Below are 23,872 nucleotides of genomic sequence, written 5' to 3'. Positions count from 1 at the left end.
TACCCAGGCTTTTATATGATTGTCTCGACTGTTGCTTCTTGTATTTTGTACTGTTTTTATGCTTGTGTTTTAATTTTTTTTAAAAAAAATCAGATTTGTGTTTATACTTTTTAGCTCAATATTTTAATGTGTCTTTTTTTATAATCATGTTTTTAAATTTTATTGTGAGCTGCCTTGAGATTTTCTTAATGGAAGGCGGGGTATAAATTTAACAATATAAATAAATAAACAAAATACTGGGTGAGACGGACCTTGAACGTGAGCAAGACCACTGTCGTCTTCTTGAGTTTCCATATCTACGGCCCCGTTCTCTCCCTTCTGGGCTCCAATAAGATTACCTATGGTGGCTAAAAGGAGCTCTGGGCTCCAACACATTCCAAATGTGGTCTCTCGTAGCTATTAGTCAGGGTAACCCGGGGAGCGCTTTTAGTGTCAGTCAGGGGAATAATATAACATTTATATTATTATGTAATTTTATATAATAATATAAAATGCGCTTATATGAGTGCTCACCCTCAGCATGTCTGTCCCACTTGTGGTACTATTCGGAAAAATCAGGCTCGGTACCAGAACACAGGGAACTGCAGGTTGCTTACCTGTAACTGGAGATCTTCTGGTGGTCATCTGTCCAGTCACACAGATGGGCGTGAAGCCTATCTGTTTGATGGACAGAGACCACTTAGAAGAACTGTTAGAACTGTGATCCCAATCATGGTTACCTCCCTCTGAATCCCTGTCCAGATCACACTCCCTCATGAGCCCTCTCCGTTCTAGATTGGGGAGGTTGCCACAGAAATGGTGTCTGGTTTCAGCCACGCCTCATGTTTCTCCTTGTGGCGCTTCTTTGTGCCTGCATCAGCTTCTGAAGCCCCTGGCCTTTTTGTTGGCTTAGAACTTGAGGTTGAAGGCTTTGGTGTGTTTGTTTACTTTTATTGCCGCCATAGGCCAAACAGAAGCAGAAGTGGCAATAACACAGCCATTCAGCCTTTGGTGTAGAGAGTGGCTGTTGGTCTGTTGCCGGAACCATTGGGCCCGGTCTGGGTACCGAGGCAGATGAAGCATCGGGTTCAGCTCTTCAGAGCAAGACATCTCACAATTTGCTGGGATTATAAATAAAATGAACAACTCCCACTCATATAGAAAGGGGATTATATAGAAAGGGGAGGAGATTGCAGGGCTGTATTAGCACTCAAAGGCCTCTCCCACAGACCCCTGGTCTAAACATACAGAGTGCCTCTAATAACAAAGCTTTCTTCAACTAATTCAGGTAACTAACATACCTTTCATTTCTGGACCAAGGATCAAACAAATGTTTGCCCTTTAAATGTAATTAGTATTGACTCACTTACATGTAAATTATACCATATGCAAGTTTCCTTCCTGTTTGCCGTACTGAACTGAGACTTTCAATACCTCAATGCTCTGAAATTCTGAACCAGAATATCTGCTAAAATGGGAGGGAAAGTATTAAAAACAAATTCACTCTAGGCCAAACCAGAATTTGATTAGATTAAAAAAAGTGTATTGGATATCCAATACTAAATAATAAACATGACAGTATTAAAAATTTAGAGTATACAGCAAATACTACAGAAAAATGTACAGAAAGGTAGAAGTTTACAGCAGTCCTCAGAACTCTCCTACATAAGAACTGTAAAACAATATACAGAGGTCCCACCCCACCCACATCTCCATATTTAGCTGGAGGAAGCTGCCACTTAGCAGCTTAGCTATGACACTACAAGATACACAATGTTCCAAATTTAAAATCACAAGATATGTAAAAAACAGTGTTAAAATGTGAAAAAAGTGCAATACATATTGTACACGGATTTGAATAAATGTTTCCTTTTTGATTAACCTTAAAAAACCAACTTTGAACAGTTGTTTTATTATTAAAAATATTCCCTACCCCCTTCCCAGATTCATGGCAATATTGACATTCATGGTGTTCTACATAAGTAGCAATATCTTCACACAAAAACCCCTGCGAGGAATACTGAGTACACAGGATGGCATTTCTTTGGGTATAGATAAGAGAGAGAGAGAGAGAAGATGTACACATTAGGAGTGGAGTGCATGCACCAACTGAATTCAGTGGATGCCATCAAGAAACCTACACATAAAAGGATTTCCTGTTCTTTTAATAAGAATAAAAGCACTGTGTGTACAATGGAAAACATTTGTGTGCCATTTCATGTCGTAAGATGGGAAGCCCTTTTTTTTTTAATTATGCCCCCACCCCCCACCCCTGGACTATACCCAACAATTCAAAGCCAAAGAAGTACATTGTAAGATCTGCATACACAGTGGGGATTTTAATGTTCTATTATATTACTATCTTCTGTCTCACTGGAGGTTATTTCCGATTCATCAGGAGGGTGAATGTGTGTACACGCACTTACCCTGTCCTTTGCAAAACAAATATGCAAAAGAGCTCCACCAAATAGATAACCAAATCCAGGTCAATGTCCAAACCTTGTGTTTGTTTTAAATTTTACCAAATACCTATTTCCCAGATGTGCCAATCGCTCATATTATGACTGATTTCTCAAGCCAAAAATAAGTAGCTAGACTTATTTTTATAGACTTATTTTTATAGACTTAGACATTTGCTAGAGTGAAGAATATGGTAATCTAGAAGAGTAATCTATACTGCCTACTATGCTTTGCGAATGTTTCCAAGGTTTGCCTCCATGGTAAGACAAAATATTGAGCTACATGGGCTAGTTTTTATTCTCATGGTATTTTAAATATAATATACAATTGTAAAAGTTAATAAGTTATTGTTTTAAAAATAAATGGCTTACCAGCTGGATCCAGCATAGTGATTCTTATCCATATGTTGCAGCTACTAACTAGGATAAATTAACACCATCTTCAATATTTTGTCATCAGAAAAATGGTTGGTCATTTGGAAACTCAAGTTGGCCAGTAACATATAGTTCCAGACTTAAACCATGTGTGCTGTTACAGGACCTCATACAACCTGTCTCAGATCAGCTTATAAGGTCCAGGAGCCAGTGGCCTTAAGGGTGGCTACCTGTTTGTTTCAGCCGAAGCCAAATATTTTACATAGTGCCCTTGGCACTGTACAGAGGAAACTGTAACCCACAGTGCAGTGCTGTACTTTCCCCAGCGTGAGTGGCACTCCTTTAAAGGAAATCAGCCCTCTTGAGACCCTGCACCATCTTGGAAGGTGCACATAGAGCACTGGGAAGTGTAGTCCTTTATTGTGTTTCACCAATAGAGCTCTATGGGGAAGGTGCTGGGAAGTGCTACACTTCCCACTAGTCTGTGCAGATCTTCCAAGACTATGCTGGGGCTTGACAGGGCTCTATTTCTCTTGAAGGCTGCCCTGCCAGCACTAGGGAAAGAACAACATTCACAGAGGTCAGCACAGTGGGAAATGGCTCTTACACTGATTTTTTAATTTTTTTTGCCAAATAGTGAAGATCAGTAAGAGTTATAGGCTCTCCATCACTAGCACAGAGTGGATTTGCTACAGAAAACTTCTGGGCCTGTTTCCTACCCCACAACTTGTGTAGAATTCACTGTGTATATGTGAATTCCAAGAAAAGTTGAGATTTGTACAAATCAGCTTGTTTTTCCTTACACAACCAAGCTAGACATGCCATTAAAGTAGCAACCAACACCCACCCACCCCCAATCCAAATCCCACAGGTAGAGGTGGATTTAAATCTTTCCAGCCGATACTGTGGTCCTAACAAAAACCTTCCCTGCGAAGCTATTTGCTTCAGGGGAGAAGCTACTGTGGATACCAATAACTTCCCTCTTGAGGCAAACATTGATTTGCAGAAAATTTTGGGGTTCACACAATTGCCCAAAAGTTGGTAAGCAACATTGGGTGCATCGTGTGAAGCCACTAACTGCTGGTTCCTGCACCATGTTACTGAATTTCACCCAACTTCCTCTTTCACCCAACTTCCTCTTTCACCCAAACAAACCCAATGTCAAATCTTGGTTACAGAAGTCAGGTGGAAGTTGGGAGAATCTCAGTATGAGAACTGGCAGTTGGTGGCTTCAGACAACATGCTTGCTTGGAGTCCATGCTCATTAGGAACCATTGATTTCTGGCTTTTTTACTTCCAGGCAGTTGTGCGAACCTGCCCTTAGACAGAACTGCAATGATATAGGTGATAGGTTAGGTCATCTAGTTTGTCTCTAAGGTGACAGTGAAGTATGGTGCTGTGTCATTCTGGGCTGCAAACAAGCATAGGAAATGAAACCTCTCTGTTTTGTATTTGGGAAATTGTATTTACTCGCTTAACAGGAAATTCTGAGAGAGACACACTGAAGGTGCTTCTGAAAACCTTGCATGGCATGCCTCGTATGGTGAAGCATATTACGTTACATCTTACAGAAACTGTGTTGTATTATACTCAGGTTCTGTGCTGTGATAAACAAGTTGAAAAGAAGAGGTCCAAAGTTTACAAAAGTTTTCTCTCGGCTACAGAGAAGGGTGCCCCATCTACAAAAGGACTTCTGTACATTAGACATTCTGGAATCAAGATGTAATACAAATGTCAAGAGGTACGAATAATTCAAACGTAATATAGAATTAAGAAAGTGCTGCTGCTAAAAGCTACTGTGGCATTTGAATTTAAAGGGGTTTCTGTTATAAGAGGAGGGTATTTCTCAAATAAATACCCCGGCAATTCAGTAGCCAGAGATACTTTTTCTGTCTGTGACTTCAAGCTGTATCACGCTTCTTTTTTTGTCCACATGAACAATGCCAAGGCCAATTCTGTGGTATGCATATAACATGAATAAAGGTAATGTGCAAACTGAGTGATCACAGATGTTAAGTAGGTCGTCATTCCCATGATTATGGGAGTTTTCCCAGCTACTGTGATCAAGGGAATTGCTTTGGTTCACACATTACATTTGTCCATCTTGGCACATACTGGGGATGATTGGGACTACTCACATGGATTCAGCTGTACTGCACTGAACCATTCCCAGGGAAACAATAAAACTTTCTACCACTCTGTGGCTTCCTGCCTCATCCCTACCCACACCCCAAACTAAAACTGCACAAAAAGAACGTTTCTCAGTGTTATATTTCAATCCAACAGATTAATTAATCTCACAGTGATGAGAGAGAAGCTAGTCAGGCTTTCAATTATAATATATAAAAATAAAAAAAAAAAGCTTACAAATAGCAATGCAGCATCCCCCAAGGCCATGGATTAAATGCTGGAAAGTGATGTAATTATACACACACACTTAAACAAAAACTGAACAACCCACACTGGCAATGAATTCCCATACACAATAGAACAAGCAAACATCCGTCTAGGCTGTGGGAAACACCACAATTTTCTTCGGATTACACTTTTTTTTTTTAATAAAAAAAGATACAATAAAATAAAAACACACAAATAAAATTGTACATAACTGTGAATGTCCAACACTGAAAAAGCAAGGAAGATACAGCACCCAGACAAAAACCTGACTCAAATTAATGCTAAGTCCACTTCTTTGTCTGGATACTGAATTTCATCAGCTTGATGCATTTCCCCATCCCTTCCTTGTGTCATCTCAGCAGGAAGTGGAATCCAACTTTCCAACAGGTTCATTTCAGGGCACTGAATAGAAAAGTCACTTGGTTAACCAGCCCTGGCACTGATGCTGCGGCTGGCTGCCTGTCCCTCTTGTGCTGTCCCTTAGTCTTCGTACATTTCCTTGTGCTCCAAGGCTAAGTCCCAAGACCTGTGAACCAGGATTTGGAGTCATGTCTTGGAAGGTGGTCATGCTGTTGTGATGGCATTAAGGTCCTTCATTAGTCCTTCCAGGTGGGCCATCTCTTTGGTCAGCTCATCCGGTTCATAATTCTGCAGGAGATTTAATAGGGTTACTGGGCAAGATGAGCTGCATTTTTGGGGCGGTGGGATGGGGAAGGAAGGAAACACAGCCAATGGCTCTGATGTGAAACATAGCACAAAGCCACATTTATACATGAGCTGTGTTACTACAGAAATGGAAATGTCCCCATCCCGTTTTTTGTTTTGAAAAAACAATGCAAGGAGAAATATGTGGGCAGGAGCCGCACCGGAAACAAGCATGTAAACAAACCCCAGACAAACAGGAAATGGTGAATTAATATGACAGCATGTGAACGTGGGGTTGGGGTTGAGGGGAGGCACACAAGGAAAGAGGAAAAAGAGAGAAAATCAGTGTTTTGACATCCAAGGCACTGCATGATTCTAGACATGTTCCAACTGCCTGTGAAATCTTGCTAAGAAAGACAAACTCAAGGATGGACACACTTGCCTAGTTTCAAGCGTGACACAACAAAAGTTCTCATGATCCAAGGGACTGCTGATAACTGGAATATTTTGATTTTGTTAACAGAATTTGCACATCCTGGCAAATTAAACTGTACTTGACAGATATATTGTCTTTATTCTACAATAGAATGAAACCTACCCATTTGAACATCTTGACCCAACCCTTTGTGTGTGTGGGGGGGGGAGGGGGCTGTCATGAAAAATGAATTTGTCTATTTGTTCCCAATCTTTTAAAGTTTTCCATGAAAGAGAATAATTGAAAGCTAGGTTTACTAAAGCAGTTGCAGCACTTTGGGCTACACAGATGTGTTCAAGATTCCATGAAATTTATTTCACCCCACTCAAAACTTTATAGAAGCTCAACTTTCCAAAGCTGACAGGCAGCTTTCTGACATGGGACCTACTTGTCAAATGCAGAATTAGATGGCTGGGGGAGAGTAGCCTGGCCTTTATACACACTATTTCTTGCTATAAAGAAGGTACATGAAAAGCAGGGGGGGCGGGATCCAGTGAGCCACTGTCTCCAAGCAAGTCAAATCATTTGGACCAGCATTGTCTCCTGTGACTGAGTCAGGGGTTGAATGGCAGCAAAGTAGCAGCTCAGCAAAGCCACTCTGTCCAGCTATAGCTATTTTTAGGAGTTTTAAATTATTTCCTCCCCTGCATTTTGTTTTTGCTAGCCGAAGGATTTTATCTGAGTTCTTTTTAAAATCTTCCCACTTACAGCACTGTTAAGGAGTTGCTATAATTGCAGAAGTGTTTTGTTTTAATTATTCAACAACAGGAATCAGAGAGAGAGCATGGGCATGAAGAAGAGACCATGTATATCTCCACAACTACAATTAAATGCAAGGGCAGGGAAGCAATTAAAGATCAACCATTTATGGTCAAACAACAAACCGGATAACAACATAACTGCTCTTCCATTAAAAAATAGATTTGCAGCTCTGGAACTGGACCATGATAAATAATCAGACCTGGACAGAGAGAGTTCAGGAGAAGGAGAGCAACAAACCAGGATGAGGACCTCAGCAAGAACCCTTCCAGGTAAATTACAAAACAAAACGGAACAATTAGATAAAAGCATCTTTGAGCTATTATCTTGGCAGGCTTTCAGTATGGCAGAAATCTCATTAAAAGTTTTTGAGACTGTGTAAGATAGAAGATAAGATCAATGCCCTATATGGTGTTACTGACCAAAAAAGTGCAGGGGGGGGGGAATCTCCTAAACTGGGCAGAATCGGATATCTCTTTTTATTGCTTATAAAAATATAAATTTGGGTCACTGGGACAATAACTGAAAAGTGCCTTTTATTAAACTGCAACTCCAGCCAGCTTGGCATATGCTCTCTTTTCTGGCTGTCTCGTGTGACTAGCAGCAGCTTTGCAGGGTGTCGGTTAGATAACTTTTCCCCCAGCTTGAACCTGGGACCATTTGCATGCAAAGCATGTACTCTACAAGTGAGCTTCTGCCTCTTTGGATTCACACCTCTTAAAGAAGTAATAGCTCTCAAAAAGAAACAATATTGTCTGGAATTAGGGCTTTGACAGTCAGTCCTAATGCCCTGTTACTGATGGGCAGAAGCATCTTTTACATGTCTCGCCTGATAATACATTCTCAGCTGTAACTGGTGGTCCTTGTTAGTGATCTGCTAACTAATACGGTAAGTCAAGTTGTCAGGCCACTGAAAAATAATCGTGCCACAAATCTAATACAGTTTTAGTTCAAGTGCTTTAAACAGAAACATGTGCCATTCTTTCAATTTTCAAAAATATTTTTAATTTCACTCACATTCATAGCCAGGGTTTCAAATGTGATGCAGAGGTCAGGCAACCCTCTATCAGGATACTTACACTTTCCGTGTCTTCAAGCATCTTTGTGGTTTCCTGCACTTCAGGGGCACTTGGGACCACGACAGGCATAGGAGGCCGAGTTCTCCCTAGGGTGCCAATTGATGCAGTCTTCACTGAATGAACTGGATGGCTAGAAGCTTAACACAGTTATGGGCATGGTTAACTTTATGAATAAATGCCTTTTGTAACTGGGTTTAGTTAGGTCTCATTGAACATCTACCAGATTAGTTTCCATCACGCTGAAGTTAGAGATCAGTCAGAATCCTGCAAAATTTGAATCTGAACCTCCTACTTATAATTCTGAACAGCTCCTAAAAGAGGTTTATGATGAAGACTCATGTACTCCCTCCATTACAAAATGCTGTTATCCTAGATTTAACTGGGCACGCTTGGTAGCTATATCCAGAAAACACGATCAAATTGAAGATATCACCAAACATCTGCCATCTCATATTTGTTAGTATGTTAATCACAAGCAGTTACTGAACATGTGGCTACCCAATAAGGTGATGGCCAGGTCAAGAGTGATCAGATGAAGCCTCAGAGAGGTGGCCAGAGCTCAAAGCCTCTATGTGCCCAAGGCAAGACACTAAATGCTGTCCGTCCCCCCCACCACCCGCATGCACTCTCCTCCCCTTTCTTCCCTTTTTTAAAAGCAGGGTGCTGGAAGATCTTGCTGCCTTGTTGGTGCCCCAATAATCTGCTGCCTGAAGCAACCTCCTCACCTTGCCTCATGGAAGGAGTTAGCCAGGAACTGCATGGTGCAGTTTCACTTCAGCAAAACCTATACTTAACTGCTTGAAGAACACACAGGGTACTCAAAAAGGCTGAATAGGAAGAGTATTGTTTCCTAGGAGACAACAATGTTCAACAACATACTCCCACAATTATCCAAGGCTTCAGAGAAGGGGCTTATTGGTGTCACCCTCCCTTCTTTTCAGGACCCTCAAACTGTATCCATGGCTCAGCAACATTAATTTCCTGGTACTCACCTTGCTGGGATAATAAAGGTGTGCTTGGCAAGGCAGGATCATAGGTTCCTCCTGTGGGTGGCACTGCTGGCACAGCAAAGCTCTTCAGAGGATGAGAGGGACGAACATGGGCAGTAGGAAGGTTTTGCCCTGTCTCCTCCTCCTGCGTACTGGGCAGATAAGTTCCTGTGGCACTTTCTGGCTCTTGATGTTCTGTACAACATGTCTGAGACAAGGAAGCTGGCATGGTATCTGTGCTGGGAGTATTCCGAACAGACTCTGTGTTAGGAAAGAAAGTGAAAGTTCAGTATTATTTTGATTAAATAGTCCTTTGAGAACTAAAGCATCTAAGGATCCTTCGGCCAGGTATCTTTAGTTGAACTAGATGATAGCCTTAGCAACAAGCAACAAACAATAAGAGATGTACTTTAAGGACTGCTCCCCCCACCAACGAGTCTGCCCACCCCTTAAAATCTTCTGGCAAGGCCCTCTTGCATGCTTCTTTGCCTTCAGAGGCTTGACTGGAGAGTGCCTTTTCTGTGGTGACACCCATCATGTGGAACTCCCTGCTGCAAGTGTCAAGATTGACTCCAAATTTGTCTGTATTTCAGTAGACCCCAACATTTTTGTTTCAGCAGTCATTTGTGGACTTCCTTTGATGACTGCTTAGTGCTCTTTCTGTGCTTTGTGGTGTTTGCTGCATTCGTATTTGTTGTTTTATTTGTGGCTTGTTTTTAATTGTTCTGTAAGCCACCTTGTCCTTTCTAAACAAGTCCAACAACTGAGAGACTAAGTATTTACCCAAAGGCACACCTGGTCTAACAAATATTTATGTAAGCCCTACACTTATGGAAGAACGAAGACCCTTCCTCTTCATTGTTCAGGTGCTTTTTTTTTTTTTTTAAAGGGCTGCCATCTCTTTACAGAATGGGTGTTCTTAACAAGAGTTTAATCAAACATTGAATAGGACATGACATTGAACAAGTCAGAATGTATAAGTATCTGGGGGTTGTTTTTCAGGCTTCTGGCTCTTGGAGGACCCTGACTGCATATGCCACAGAGACTGCTCAAAGAAGCATAGCTGTACTTTTAAGATTTTTTTATTCAAATGGAGGTTTGTTTATTCCTTCTGCAGTTAGTGTAAAATTGTCGATCGACTGCTGTATGGTACACAGCCATGTGTCTATAGAGATTTACGCCCCCTGGAGGCAATCCAGTCTAAGTTTCCAAGGGCCATTTTTGGAGTACCACGTTGTGCACTTAATGATACCCTCCATTTGGAATCCGTGTCTAAAGGCCTGACCCTGGCTCATTAAGATAAATTTCTGGATAAACCCTGAGGGTTTAGCTCCCTTGACTGTGACTGATAATTTTTATTCAGGCTGGATGAGAACCCTTGAGGAGAAACTACAGAGTTATGGACTTTCTCCTCCATCTTTGGTTACCCCAAGGCAAAGGAGACCATATAGTCAAGGTCTCTCTCCAGCAAGACACCTCTACAATCTTGTTACAGTAAATCACCAGAGAGCTTTTACTTTACCTCGCCTTGCTGTATTACCATCAGCCCTATTGGAACCTTTGAATACTCCATGCAGAAAGAATCTGTCCTTGCCAACTGGGAGCAGTTGAAACCATGGATCATGCATTATTATACTGTCAATTCTATAGAAATATCTGTTGCCTTTTTAGAACTTCAATTTTAATCAGGTTTCCAGGTAGATCAGACAAATTTTACACCTCCCTCCTTCTCTCAGATTCTACTACTGACATCACTTTTAATGATGCAAAATTTTGCTCCAGGGCTCGCTTTATTAGGAAATAGATGGTCAGATCTGTAACAATTTCCCAAGAAGCATGCTGCTCTTTGAATCTGCTGTGTAATGAATGAATGATTAAGGTAGCTTTATAGTAACAGCCCTTATAACTCCATATTTTGTTGACTGTTGTATTTATTGCTGTTCTCTGGTCTTGGACCATAATAATAAAGTATGAACAAACAAATGGGCTTTCACATATACACACTCACTGAAGTAAAACACACATGGATTTACTGGGTTAGCTAAAATGCCTTTAGAATTGCTCATGCTTATTTACCTTTAGCTATACAGTCAACTTTCTACCTGGACAGCTCATAAGTAGTTTTATCCTTTCGGTGTTATGTGCATCTTAAAATATTGGCTGTTTTCCTGTTAGTTGTGCTTTTAAGAGAAGCATGAGTGTGTGTACTCCAAAACTAAAGTTTACTTTGGCTTAGACCTGTATTCTAATTAAACAAGGGAGTATTCTTTACCACAAAGTCACTATGTAATCTTATTTGTTCACAGCCCTAATAATGAGACAGTGAATTAGGCAAATTAAATTCTGATCCAGAGAGACTGAATTATAATTAAATCTTGGATTCAATAATGTTCTGTGAACTTAGAATGTACTTATGTTTTAGGAACTTTCACAAAAACAATACATATAGTAATATATGGGAATCTTGCTTCTTTGCTATGCCAGATTTGCACACATATAGTTTTCATTGCAGCAGTTGCCTTCTACTTGACTTGTATGCTATTCATAATCATTTGAACATACAGATCTTGGAGACAGGCGACTTGTATGCGCCTGCCATTGAAAACTTGAAAACTGAAAATGCTTGAAAACTTGCCCACAGGCAACTGAGGCATTACAGTGCAATCCTCGGTTAACAGTGGTACCCTATTTACAATTCAGAACGATCAGCAACCTACAGAGCAGGGCCTAGAATTTATTTTGCTGTAAGAAATTTAACAGTCTGCTACTAAAGGCATATTATCTGGTTATTTCCCAAAGCACAAACAACAACAGCCAGCAGTGCATGCACATACTATGGTGCCTCAAGCTTTTAAGGGCTGGCTAAAACCCCTTGAGAAGCAGCTATCAAGATTTCATACACATACTTCAGGAAGGAAAACTAAGCCTTTAACTCTAACACAGAAAATACCTACTTCTGTACTATCCCGCTGCTTAAATACAACTTATCAATACTTTAATAAATGTTCAAACTGTGCTTGATTAAATGGCAACTGCAGATTATATAGGGAGGGCAGTCAGACCTTCAGTGTGTGCGGATTATAAAACATCCTGTTTAAAAAGTAAATTATGCTCCTCACTTTTGTAATCCAGATATAGCGTTTTGATTGACTGGGCTAATTCCAAATATGAAAAAGGTGCATCATTCATTCTTAAATCTATCCTTGGGAAGAAAAAACTCAGCAACTGCTCATTTCTGTTCCCTCCTGGTTTTTCACCAATGCTGAAATGACACCACCATCCTGAGAGCTGAGATTATTGATGCGGTTACACATTTAACTATGATTTAAGCACTATACTGTTGCAATTTTAAGTGAACAAATCAAATACAATTAGAACACTTATTAGAGAAGAAGAAAAATCACAAGGTTATCTGATTCTTTGCATGTGAACTCAGAAACAAGTCCTACTGACTTAAGTGGAACATTATAACTAGTCATTGGATTTAGGGTTGCCTCCCAAGCAAGTCACTGGACATTTCTAATGAGAATATATCCAGGTGGCACAACTCTGGCCCTCGTGTAGATGGTGGACTACAGTTCCTACCACTGTTCACTCTAAGGCATGCACATGTGTGTGCGCTCACAAGTTTTCTCATGTCCGCTCAGTCAATTTTAGATCCCGCTCAGGTTGAATCAGGAAGGCCCCACTCTGAACGCATGTACGCACACAGTGCCTTGATACTGCTGCTCAGAACAAAACCCATTCCGCACAGAGATGAAAAAAAATTAGAGGGACCACTGGTTCCTACCATCCCTGGTTATTGGCCACTGTGGCTAGGTATGATGGGAATTTATAGTTCCATGACATCTGGAAGGCCAAAGTTGTACAGCCCTGGAGTATATGAATATCACGCTCTCCTTTCCTTCGAGCCCCAAACAAATGGGATTGAAATATGTAGTGGAAGTTCTTGTCTTTGGACTGCTTTTACTAAAACCTTCCTTCTAAACATGTGCCCCAGTTCATTCTTCTCACCTGTGGAATTAGCCCTGTCTGAATGGGATACAGATGTGCCAACTGGCCATGGATTTGCTTGATGATGGAGATAGTTGCAGGTTGGAGAAGCGAGGCTGCCGGAGTGGAAATGATGGTGGGGGTTATCAAGGGAATGGATGGGATGAGCACTAATCACAGCTGCGAATGAACATAAGACAGAAAAATGCTTAACACAGACCAACCAGCATGCACGCAGAAGTGTATCCCCACCCATTTAATCAACAAAGCACATTAAAAACCCGCACAAGTGGAATGTGAATATGAACTCAGCTTATGCAAACTAATAAATGCCAAAATCTTATGTTTAAGGACAAATTCTGTAGAGACATACCTGATCTTAATTTTGAATCAAGATTATTTTTAATCCACATATGATAGTTTAAAATCTTGTATCTTGGTAAAAATTATAAACTTTATGGCCATATATAAGTCTAAGACTAGTCACCAAAAAACCCACAAATTTGGAAAGGAAAACTGAACGGAAAGCATTCAGACATGAAGAAGCAGTGATGGAAGCAGAAAAATAGTATAAAATTACAAGCCAAAGAAAAAAGGTTAAAGAAAGAGGCCCAGTGCAGAGATAATTACCATCCCAAGTTAATGCTAACCATGGCTTGATACCATAATCCTGGTCAATATTCCAAACATACAGTGAAACTACAGGTTGCTTACCTGTAACTTTGGTTCTTCTAGTGGTCATCTGTACTTTTACACCAATGCGCTATGCGCCTTCGCAGAGACCTCGTTGGAACCTAACAAGCTCAATTCTCCTGCTTTGGGCAGGAACCCCGCCCCCAGCCACTATATGCGCCTGCGCCACTCCTCATCTCCTCAGTCACGGAGTCCGGCTTCAGAAGACCCCGCGGGGAGGACAGAAGTATAAAAGTACAGATGACTACTAGAAGAACTGAAGTTATAGGTAAGCAACCTGTAGTTCTTCGACGTGATCTCTGTCTTTTACACCAATTGGCGCATAACAAACTAGCACCCAAGGAGGTGGGAAGAAACAGAAGCAATATGTAATCTGCCAGAAGTATTTATTTCAGAAACAACTGAAAATGGACTGCAGGACACTCCTGCCAAACACAGCATCATTTCGTGCCCTGGCACCAATTGCATAATGGCGGATAAATGAGTGGGGTGAAGCCCAAGTAGCCGCTTGACAGATAGCATCCAAGGGAACTGTGCGATCAAAGGCAACAGAGGCTGCTACGGACCTAACCGAGTACGCCTTAACTGTAGTAGGCAATTGCTTATGAGCCAATTTATAACAGAGTTCAATTGTCGAGTCTATCTGTCTGGACTGAGCAGAAACTTGAAGACCTTTACGTGGCCCATCATACAGAACAAACAGGGAGGGAGTTTTTCTCCAGCCAGAAGTTCTCCGGTCATAGAAGGATAATGCCCTCCTAACATCCAAACAATGTAACCTACGCTCTGCATCAGAAGAAGTGTTCTGGAAAAACACAGGCAGAGTGAGTGTTAGAGAACGATGAGACACAGGGTTGTTGTGAGGAGAAACCTAAGTATGTAGTACACCGCTCTGGGCTCCTTGGAGGAAGAGCAGGATATGAAAGGTAATAAATAAATAAATAAATAAATAAATAAATAAATAAACAAACGGGAGCTTCGATCCCATGGGGGGAAACACTCCTGGCGCTGTCGAGGAGGCGAACAAAATCTAGGCAGCCACGACGCATCTTCCACAGGCTTGTCCAGCGAATAAGCTTCCTCCCCAGACTAAGCATATCCAGGCTAATCCATCGCCACCGACAGCCTCCTGCTTGGGCGGGAACAATCAGGTGTAATGTCAAACAAATTCTTGGCCAGCAGCGAGCTAGGCCGAACAGGAACTGATGACTTTGGTATTGGAGGGGCCGATGCCCCTGTTGGCCAATCCAGAGACGTTTGGGCCAGTCTCGAAATGAACAGGCTTCTTGGCCAACAGGCCTTCCAGCGTAGAAACCGACACGGTCTTCTTCTTCTAGGAGGGAGGTGCTGACCTGCTGTCACGTGGCAACTTTGACATTGTCTTCTTTTAATTTGGCTTCGATATAGAAGGAGTCTGAGAAGGATCCGGCACCGCAGGCAGAGGATGCTGAGGCAAGTCCTAGAATGCACTGAAGCGCTTGAAACTGTCGAGGGATTGACGACAGGAGATGCCGAAACTGGTATCGAGACCGGGTTTTCAACTTTTCAACTTCCATGGGAGCAGACTTCAAACACTCCGACTGGACCGAGGAAGCCATCTTAACAGACTGCTTCAATGATAAGGCTTCCTAAGAACGGAGAGCCAAGTCCTACAGGGCTGCGCGTAGGCGAGAAGCCCTGTTCTTGCGAGCCTGCTTCATAAACCACTGGCAGTGAAGATAGGTCTCGACAATGTGGGATTCCCCCAGGCACAAAAGACACCTGGTATGAGTATCGGGGGAAGGGATCTTAGATCCGCAATGAACACATTTCTTGAAGTTCATCGTACCCGGCATAAACGCCATAGGCCCGCTGGCCACCAAGCTCCGTCCAGCCGGGATCAGAGCTCCAAAAGAGGGGAAACTGTAAAACACAAAATGCCAAGATAAAAAGGCAACTACACGAAAAGAAATAAAGGAAAAATAGAAAGAAAGCAGGGAGAAAAAACAACAAGGGGATAGATATTAATCTACTCGTTACTGAGCTGCAGGTTCCACGACGTTGACTGAAGTGCGGACGACAAAAGACTGAGGGGATAAGGGGTGGCGCAGCCACATATAGCAGCTGGGGGTGGGGTTCCCGCCCAAAGCAGGAGAATTGAGCTTGTTAGGTTCTGACGAGGTCTCTACGCAGGCGCATAGTCCATTGGTGTAAAAGACAGAGACCACGTCGAAGAACAATAGTTTAGGCTTCCTGGCCTAAGTCCTTTATAAAGGAAACAACAAAGAGATATGCTCTTAATTATCGTTTGCTTTATATAAATTTAACACTTAGCGCCCCCCACCCCTGCCAAATGTAGCCTGAAAACCCACTTCAAACCATAGTTTCACATCCTAGTTTGCAGGCGACCTCTAACTTTAGTTTAGGTATACAGCTGTAATGTTTAAGTTGAATCTCTGCATAGGGCCTAAGCAAAAGACCACCACAGAACAGATAGAAATAAATTAAAATGCAAATACAAACAAATGTGTCAAACAGAGCAGCATCTCTGTAACAGGCAATTCTGGAAACTGTAGAACTGTGTTTTGAGTTGTGTTCTCTTAAATCAAGAAATATTTTAACAAATGGTTATGAGGTTGATGAAAATTTGCTGATACTTCCCATTTATGCAATGCACAGAGAATCCAAATGTTTGCCATACCTATACATATTAAGGGTGTGTGCAGTCTTCTGAAAGATCGTTTAGTCTGAATTGAAATCATGAATACTACTGAGGGAACAATCCACTCCCCACCCCCCATCAGAAACTCTACGGCTAATACACATAGGTTTCATGGCGGGACCCCAGATGCATAGGCTCTGACTAGTCCTTCAATCAGCCTCATAGACTTGGGTCAGGATTCTCCAAGATCTATCTCCCATTCTATCCATAATGTAGTGCTCAAAATAAACAACACCATCAGTAGTACAAACAACCAGACAATGACCCCCCCAATGCAATAGAAAAGTAGAAGACATTTGGAAACGTCTAGGTTAGCCAAATGTATTTCCAGCCTTGTCTGGAACTGGAGGTACTACAGATGTTATCTTGAATAAAGCAGAAAAATGCTGTCAGCGGCCATTTTATCTGGGCTTTTCATAATTTTTTTGTAAAAGGCCTCCCATGAAAAGCGTAACAATCACTAAATGTCCACCCCAAAGCTTTGGAAATTAATCGTTAAATGGATAACTGGACTACAGTACTGATGAACATTCAATTTATAAAAAGAGAGCAAGCAGTAGATCCCCCACACCCTACTAAAAGACTATTTTGTACTCACATTGCAATGCTACTTGGGCATGAAAATATTGCACAATTCAATTCTTATAGATCATATATTTGTAGTCCTTTCTTTCCAGAATAAGTAGGAAATTCTGTGTCTTTTCTGAACTTCCCTAATAATGGGGTTAATTTAAGTAGAAAGAGCACTAAATGCATGCTTCATCACACTACTCCTGTGCCACATGGGATGGAATTTGACTTAAGGTGTTTGACTTAAAATGGCTTAGTAGGTAATAGTCAACAAATGAACTTACGCTGAGGTGGTTGAGAATCAAATGGCATCATCATTTTTGGTCTCATCCCCCTTCTTCCTGCAAGTGTGGACATACTATCCTCGGACTCGTGTCCTCAAGAAAGAATAATGAGTCTTAGATACAGTATTCTGCATGTCATCCCCACCAGCAAAGAGGATGATTTAGCAGTTAATTTATAACATAGTTTATAATTTATAAAATGTTATAATTTATAACATTTATAATAGCAAAACTTTAGATCTAACTGCCAAGAAATCCCATTGTTTTAGGACATTTTAGTCTTTATTTCCCAAAATTTAATTCAAACAACAGTGTTTTTAATTCAAACAATGTGTCACAAAATGACTAAAGTTCACCAAAACAAGATTCTCACAATAGACTTTATGTGATACAAATAATCCTATTTGATGTAATGATACATTACATATTCATGCCAGTGGGTTCTATGTTCTCACTGATTTACATGCAAATTACTTTTAATCTAAAGAGAATTGTTGCTACTGCAACCTAATTAGCAAATAATCCTAAAATAAAGAATATTAATAAACCCTTCTTATTTACAACCAGTGGGTCATAATTATTTAATAGCAAGCCTAAAGTTTCACTTGGCATCACCTAAACTCACCTCTATATGAATTCCGTCTTTGATGGATATTGCTGTCCATAGAATTGTCAACTGGTGTGATGTCTTGCGAATTACGAGGGATTGGGGTGTCAGTCATGATTGGATTGGGATCTGGAGATTTATCAATGGGCTTCAGCTCCAGCCTCTCATGATGAATCCAAAGGTCAGGGGGCTTGACATCCTTGGAATTCCCTTTGTATTTATGGGACCCATTCACTGATTTGCAGGCAGCTCGCTTCCTTTGAAAGCGATAAATAGATCAGAAGAAAAATGTTCATGTATTCATAGGTAAACAGAAATCTATCTTTCCTTTCCTTCAGGTAGTCTGCCCAATCATGTTGGAGCTCTCCTCTGTATAAGCAGGTTTATTCTATATATACACCAACACTATGCAATCATGTATTTTATTCTGCAGGTACCAGGAGTGCAGATTAATAGGGGTGTTGCTTCTCCTAATGGTATTGCTAGTGTGGGAGAAGAGATGGATAATGGTGCTAGCCTGAAGAAATCTGAAATGCCTTTCTCCCTTAATGCAAAGACTCCTTTCTACTAACTGCTCCTGAACAGCATATGTGGTTTTAACCAAGGCACCTGCTGGGACTTGTTCAAAGAACACAATTTTCCAGGCATCACCCCAGAGCCCCTAGCCAAGCCCCTGCATCTGATGTCGATTCAGGGTGTGTGCCCAGACTCAGAAACAGGGGTACTCAGACCCATTCGCAAGACACTTCGGCTAGCGTGGCATCCTCAACCTAGCTGGGAGTAGCTCTCTGTGTCTCACAATAGTATGAGATATATAGTATGAGATATATAGATGAGACAAAGAGGCAGTTAGTTCATTCTGCTGAACTAACTGCCCCAAAGAGCTGCAAACTCTCCTGGGAAGAAGCACTTCAACAGCCTAGCTAGGGAGGGAAGGAGATACTAGGAAATACTACAGATACTTCCAGCACTTGAGATATTCAAAGAAAGCAGCAGCTGCTGCCAGGTTTCTCCTAAAAGGAAAGAAAAGGTCTGCTGGATGTCAGGGCTTATGTAATGGAGGGGGGCAAGAGGGAGGGAGAGATCCCCAACCTAGAGGCTTTAAATAACAAAATAAAACAAAACTTGTTTTGTCCCTCAAGCCTTTGGGAGAAGGGTATCTATGTGGGGATATCTCAGTTCTGGGATGGTAATTTGACTTTCTCAAATACCTGCTTAACAATGGGAAGTTTCCTCATTTATATTTCTGGACTTCTAAAATACTGTCTAAATAAGCATGCAGGCTTTTCTGTTTTACATTAAACCTAAACAAATATGTTAATTAAATCTGTACCCAAAAGGACAAAAAACATGCAACAAAGCTTCTTACTTCTTCTGGTGAGAAGTAGTGCGACGAGTGCAGAAGATGGCAACAATCACCACCACCACAATGGTGATCACTCCTACAGAGACAATTATGACCAGAAGCATATTGTATTCCAGAGGGGAAGGGCTTCCATGAGGGCTGTTACTGCCTGAAGCAGAAAATGAACATTATTTCATTATTTCAATATGTATATATTGAGGTCTTGGGAGTCTTGAATCTTACAAATTCTTCTTTCAGTCTGAACCCAGAAGCACCAATGATGTTAAAAAATCATAAGTTTTCAATATTTGGACAAATTTGACCTTGTTTCATGTGAATTTAAGAGGCTGTATTGTATTCTAGCCTACAGTCAATTACACTTGTAATAATTTTTAAATATTTAAATATTTCAATATTTGTGAAAAAGATTTCCAGCTGAAATCTCGTAACTGAACAGCAGATTGCAGAGATTGCATAGGAAGGGTTCGCCAGCCCCTCCTAAACAAGGGTGCTTTTTTTCTAGTTAGGCCTCCCCACCTGGTTCTACAGATGCTCTTACTTTTCTGGGGAAATGTTGCTGTAAACTGCTTCCAATACTTCAGTTAAAAACAGAAATGCATTTTGAAAGACCTTACTTACCACTCATAGGTGTTTTATAGTCTGTCCCAACATCCATTGGCTTTCCTTTTCCTGCAGACCCCAACGCTGAAATACAAACATTGTATATATGCCAGATTACTTCTATTTCATGCCTTACCCACCTCACCAAAAATCTGCTCCTATTTTAAAATGGACAGAGACATATTCAGGCAGACACATAAATCAAGCAGTTTGCAGGATTTTTCTAGAAGTGCCTACCCAACTATATCAGATACTGATTTCCACATTTGTATAACAGAGATGTATCCACACAACACACTATGAAACCTACAGAAGGCAAGAACAGGGTGTAGGATTATGCAGGTATCAGATAACCAGTTACTTCTTGATTCCATAAATCCTACACATATTTCTAAATGACTGGGATTTATAGAACTGTCACAGCAACATTTACTATACCAACTGTAGCTCATGCTAGCCACTGAAGGGTTGTGTGTGTGTGTGTGTGTGTGTGTGTGTATTTTTGAGAGAAGTATTAAAACAAGTGCCAATTTGAAATGGAGGTGGCAGAGGTGAGAAAGGATTCCGTAGACATTTCCCTGAGCAATATCTACTGAAAATACTTAATCTAGGAAATACTCCTAGGTTACTACCAAGCAACTTTCCTGTGTATTCCCAAGGACTTAGGAGTCCTTCGCTCTGATTTCATCTGTGCGTGTGTTCACCTGCGTGTGAGACCTGGGGCAGCCCTAGAAAAGGCCTGGTTTGGGGTCACATCTTTGCTCTGTGCTTCCGTCTCCTCCAATTCCTGTGTCTTCCCAGAGGGCTCAGGTGAGGGCCAGAATCTCATTTACTGCACCCAGCATGAAGTGGGGCCTTTCCTACTTTGAGTTATCTGTGTCGTGAAAATATCTCAGGGGCAGGAAGACTGTGTGAGAGAGGCTGTTGCCAACACAAAACGCATGGACACTACTGGTCATTATATTTGGAGTCCCCTGGGTGGGGGGAAATGATACCATGTTTAGACACAGAGTGAAGGGAGTGTTTGAAAGGATCAAAGCTGCAGGACAATGGCATGGTCCTCATTATACTCTTCAACAACACCCATAAAAGGAGCAAACATCTGGGGGGAAATACTAATGGACTCTGTCTCTTCTATAGCAGCACCACTTTCCTCAACCCACACTTCGGGGTAAACTATAATACTTGCTCATTGAGCATCTGAATCAAAGAAAGAAGAATATAAGTCTATATTCTTGCTTGCACAAAGGATTTTCTCACATGCAATCTGCCAGAAAGGATTTTGGAAGCCAGTGAAAAGATACTGCAGAGACATCTAGACCCAGCAGTATTAGGGACAACAGAGATTTTGAAAGGCTTTGTGCTTTTGTACTATATTTCAGAGAAAGGGTAGGGAGAGAGCCAACTCACTGCTGTAGATATGGTGGCTGAAACTGAGTTCTGTATGACCCACAGAGTCATACAGATTTAAGACAGACCTGACATTGACCTGGCTACCTATTGGCTGCCAAAGAAAGATCTATGGTGAGATGTGTTCAAAGTGGCCAAACATTTGTCCTGCTTTCCTGCAAGGCTACTTTGGAACAGCTGGGGCAAGTTATTTTTTGGCAGTACAAGAACTTGTTGATCCAATATGGAGATGCTTTCTTTCATTCACATAAGAACATAGAAAACTGCCATATACTGAGTCAGACCATTGGTCTATCTAGCTCAGTATTGTCTTCCCAGACTGGCAGCGGCTTCTCCAAGGTTGCAGGCAGGAATCTCTCTCAGGCCTATCTTGGAGAAGCCAGGGAGGGAACTTGAAACTTTATGCTCTTCTCAGAATGGCTCCATCCCCTGAGGGAAATATCTTACAGTGCTCATACTTCTAGTTTCCCTTTCATATGCAACCAGGGTGGACCCTGCTTAGCTAGGGGGACGTCATGCTTGCTAACACAAGACCAGGTCTCCTCTTCAAAATAAATTCAGTACAGCGATCAGTTCCCAAGATATATGTTGCATTCTTTCTCCTTTAGGAATATATCGGTTCCCAGGATGTATGTTGCATTCTTTCTCCTTTAGGAACATGATTAATTATTAAACAACGAGTGGATTACATGGACTGGCAAACAGAATTGAGCCACATGACCAAGTTGGTTGTGTTTGGCACTCAAGTTTTTAACATCAAGCCTGCTAGGTCAGATTACTGTCCCCCAATATTGTAAATCTTTTTCATTAGCCCGTTTAGATTCATTGTGTACAACTGTGCTTGTACACAATAGGAAGATTTAAAAAGGTTCCATATGCACAGTGTGTCTGTCAGGGTAACACAGGAAACAACAGCTCTTTTTTTTTGGTTATATGGCAATTTTTATAATATTTGTAGTTATTACTTGCTGCCTTTTAAAAAAGATTATCCAGGGTGTTCTGATAAGTTTTAAGTAAGTTATCTTTTATTGGATATGAATGATATATTATCTTTAAGTGTAGCAAAGTTCTGTTTTACAGCAGGGAAGGTTCGACAGAAGATAAGTTGATTAGAAATTTGTTTTATTTTAATTGTGCTGTTAAGATTGATTAGTATTATTCTTCTTTCTTCCCTTCTCTGGTCTATGATCGAAATAAAGATTCATTCATTCATACATACATTCATGGGGGGGGGGGGACATCCGAGCCCTGTGGTAAAAGCTCCTGTGAGCCAGAACTATTTTGCCAGATACAAGAAGCGTTATGCTGAGGATAATCCTTCGCACTTCTAGTTCATGAAAGCTGATGTCATTGTGATGAAATGATGCAGGACTACTTTTATGCAAATTGGCTTAGAATTTTTTGGAGCTGTCAATCATAAAAGGCAATTAGAGAGTGACAGAACTGGGAAGTGAAGTTCAGTTAAGAGTGGGATTTGGGTCTGGGTAGGAACAGTCTCAAAGAGGAGTTCTGAGACTCAAAGAATAGTCTAAAATGGGTTATTAGGACAGTCTGTAATAAAGACTGGGTTGTGAAGTATACTTCTGGGATGGAACTGGGTTCAAAGCTGGAAAGCCTTATATATTTTGTATAAAGTAACTGCAAGAATTTCAAATCATCAACTTTGTAATCAACCAAGATTTCAGCACTAATCAGCAGTGAAACAAACAAACCTCAGAAAAGTTCTTTGAATGAATATTCTTCTTGTTTTGTTTTGAAGTACATGTGACTGAGTGATTTCTGTAACAAACCCTCCTCATGTCTACAAAGCCATGTTTATCAGGGTAAAGAAACCAACAGAAGATTCCAAGTTCCCTCCCTGGCAGCTTCAAGATAGTGCTGAGAAAGATTCCTGCCTGCAGCCTTGGAGAAGCCGTTGCCAGTCCGTAGACAATACTGAGCTAGAGTGACCAATGATCTGACTCGGTATATGGCAGCTTCATATGTTCTTAAATATAAGTACACTTATACAAGCCAAAAGTAAGCCAAAGTTGAAAAACACCCCAGTCTCAGCCCCAATGCCAAAGTCTAAATTTAACTAAATTTTGTTAGTTACAGGATTCCACAGGTGCCACAGGATTCTGCTTTTACAACTGATTAACATGACTACCACCTTGGAAATCAAGACTAGAGTAAGACTGTATCTACCTAACTATAGTTCTGTTGCACATGTATAGTTCCATAGGGAACTCGAATCACCCCATTGTTCCCCATGGTCCTAGGGATACCAAAGTGGGTTGGGTGTTAGGGCATGACCTACCTACCACCCAACCCACAAAACAATTGGGGTCAAAAATTTATTTAAAATCACATGATTGGTTGATTGTTTTGAACTAGATGGACCAATGGTGTGACTTGGTATAAGGCAGCTTCCTATGTACCAGAAACCTGATACCTCAGGCTGTTCCGACCCGGTGAAACTCCACTTGCTCTGGAACCTGCAGGAGCAAGA

At 41.1% G+C, this 23,872-nt stretch overlaps 1 protein-coding gene across 15 annotated transcripts in view; it reads right to left on the bottom strand.

The window, feature by feature from the left end:
• Positions 1 to 1,500: 1,500 nt before the first annotated feature.
• Positions 1,501 to 23,872, bottom strand: part of NEO1 (neogenin 1) — a 168,296-nt gene continuing 145,924 nt past the window's right edge. For 12 of the 15 annotated variants that reach the window (XM_053272309.1, XM_053272314.1, XM_053272311.1 and 9 more), the window contains 8 exons: positions 19,990 to 20,055; positions 19,375 to 19,519; positions 18,024 to 18,262; positions 17,399 to 17,491; positions 13,172 to 13,330; positions 9,161 to 9,418; positions 8,169 to 8,305; positions 1,501 to 5,858 (listed from right to left, as the gene is read on the bottom strand). In XM_053272309.1, the coding sequence (XP_053128284.1) occupies positions 5,775 to 5,858; positions 8,169 to 8,305; positions 9,161 to 9,418; positions 13,172 to 13,330; positions 17,399 to 17,491; positions 18,024 to 18,262; positions 19,375 to 19,519; positions 19,990 to 20,055 (1,181 nt within the window). In that variant the 3' untranslated portion in view covers positions 1,501 to 5,774. The other 3 variants (XM_053272323.1, XM_053272325.1, XM_053272319.1) reach the window with 2 other exon arrangements.

Source organism: Hemicordylus capensis, chromosome 10 (assembly GCF_027244095.1).
Source record: "Hemicordylus capensis ecotype Gifberg chromosome 10, rHemCap1.1.pri, whole genome shotgun sequence".
Taxonomy (NCBI): Eukaryota; Metazoa; Chordata; class Lepidosauria; order Squamata; family Cordylidae; genus Hemicordylus; species Hemicordylus capensis.
The sequence above is the reverse complement of the archived record's forward strand: the minus strand, read 5'-3'. Positions and strand labels throughout refer to the sequence as shown.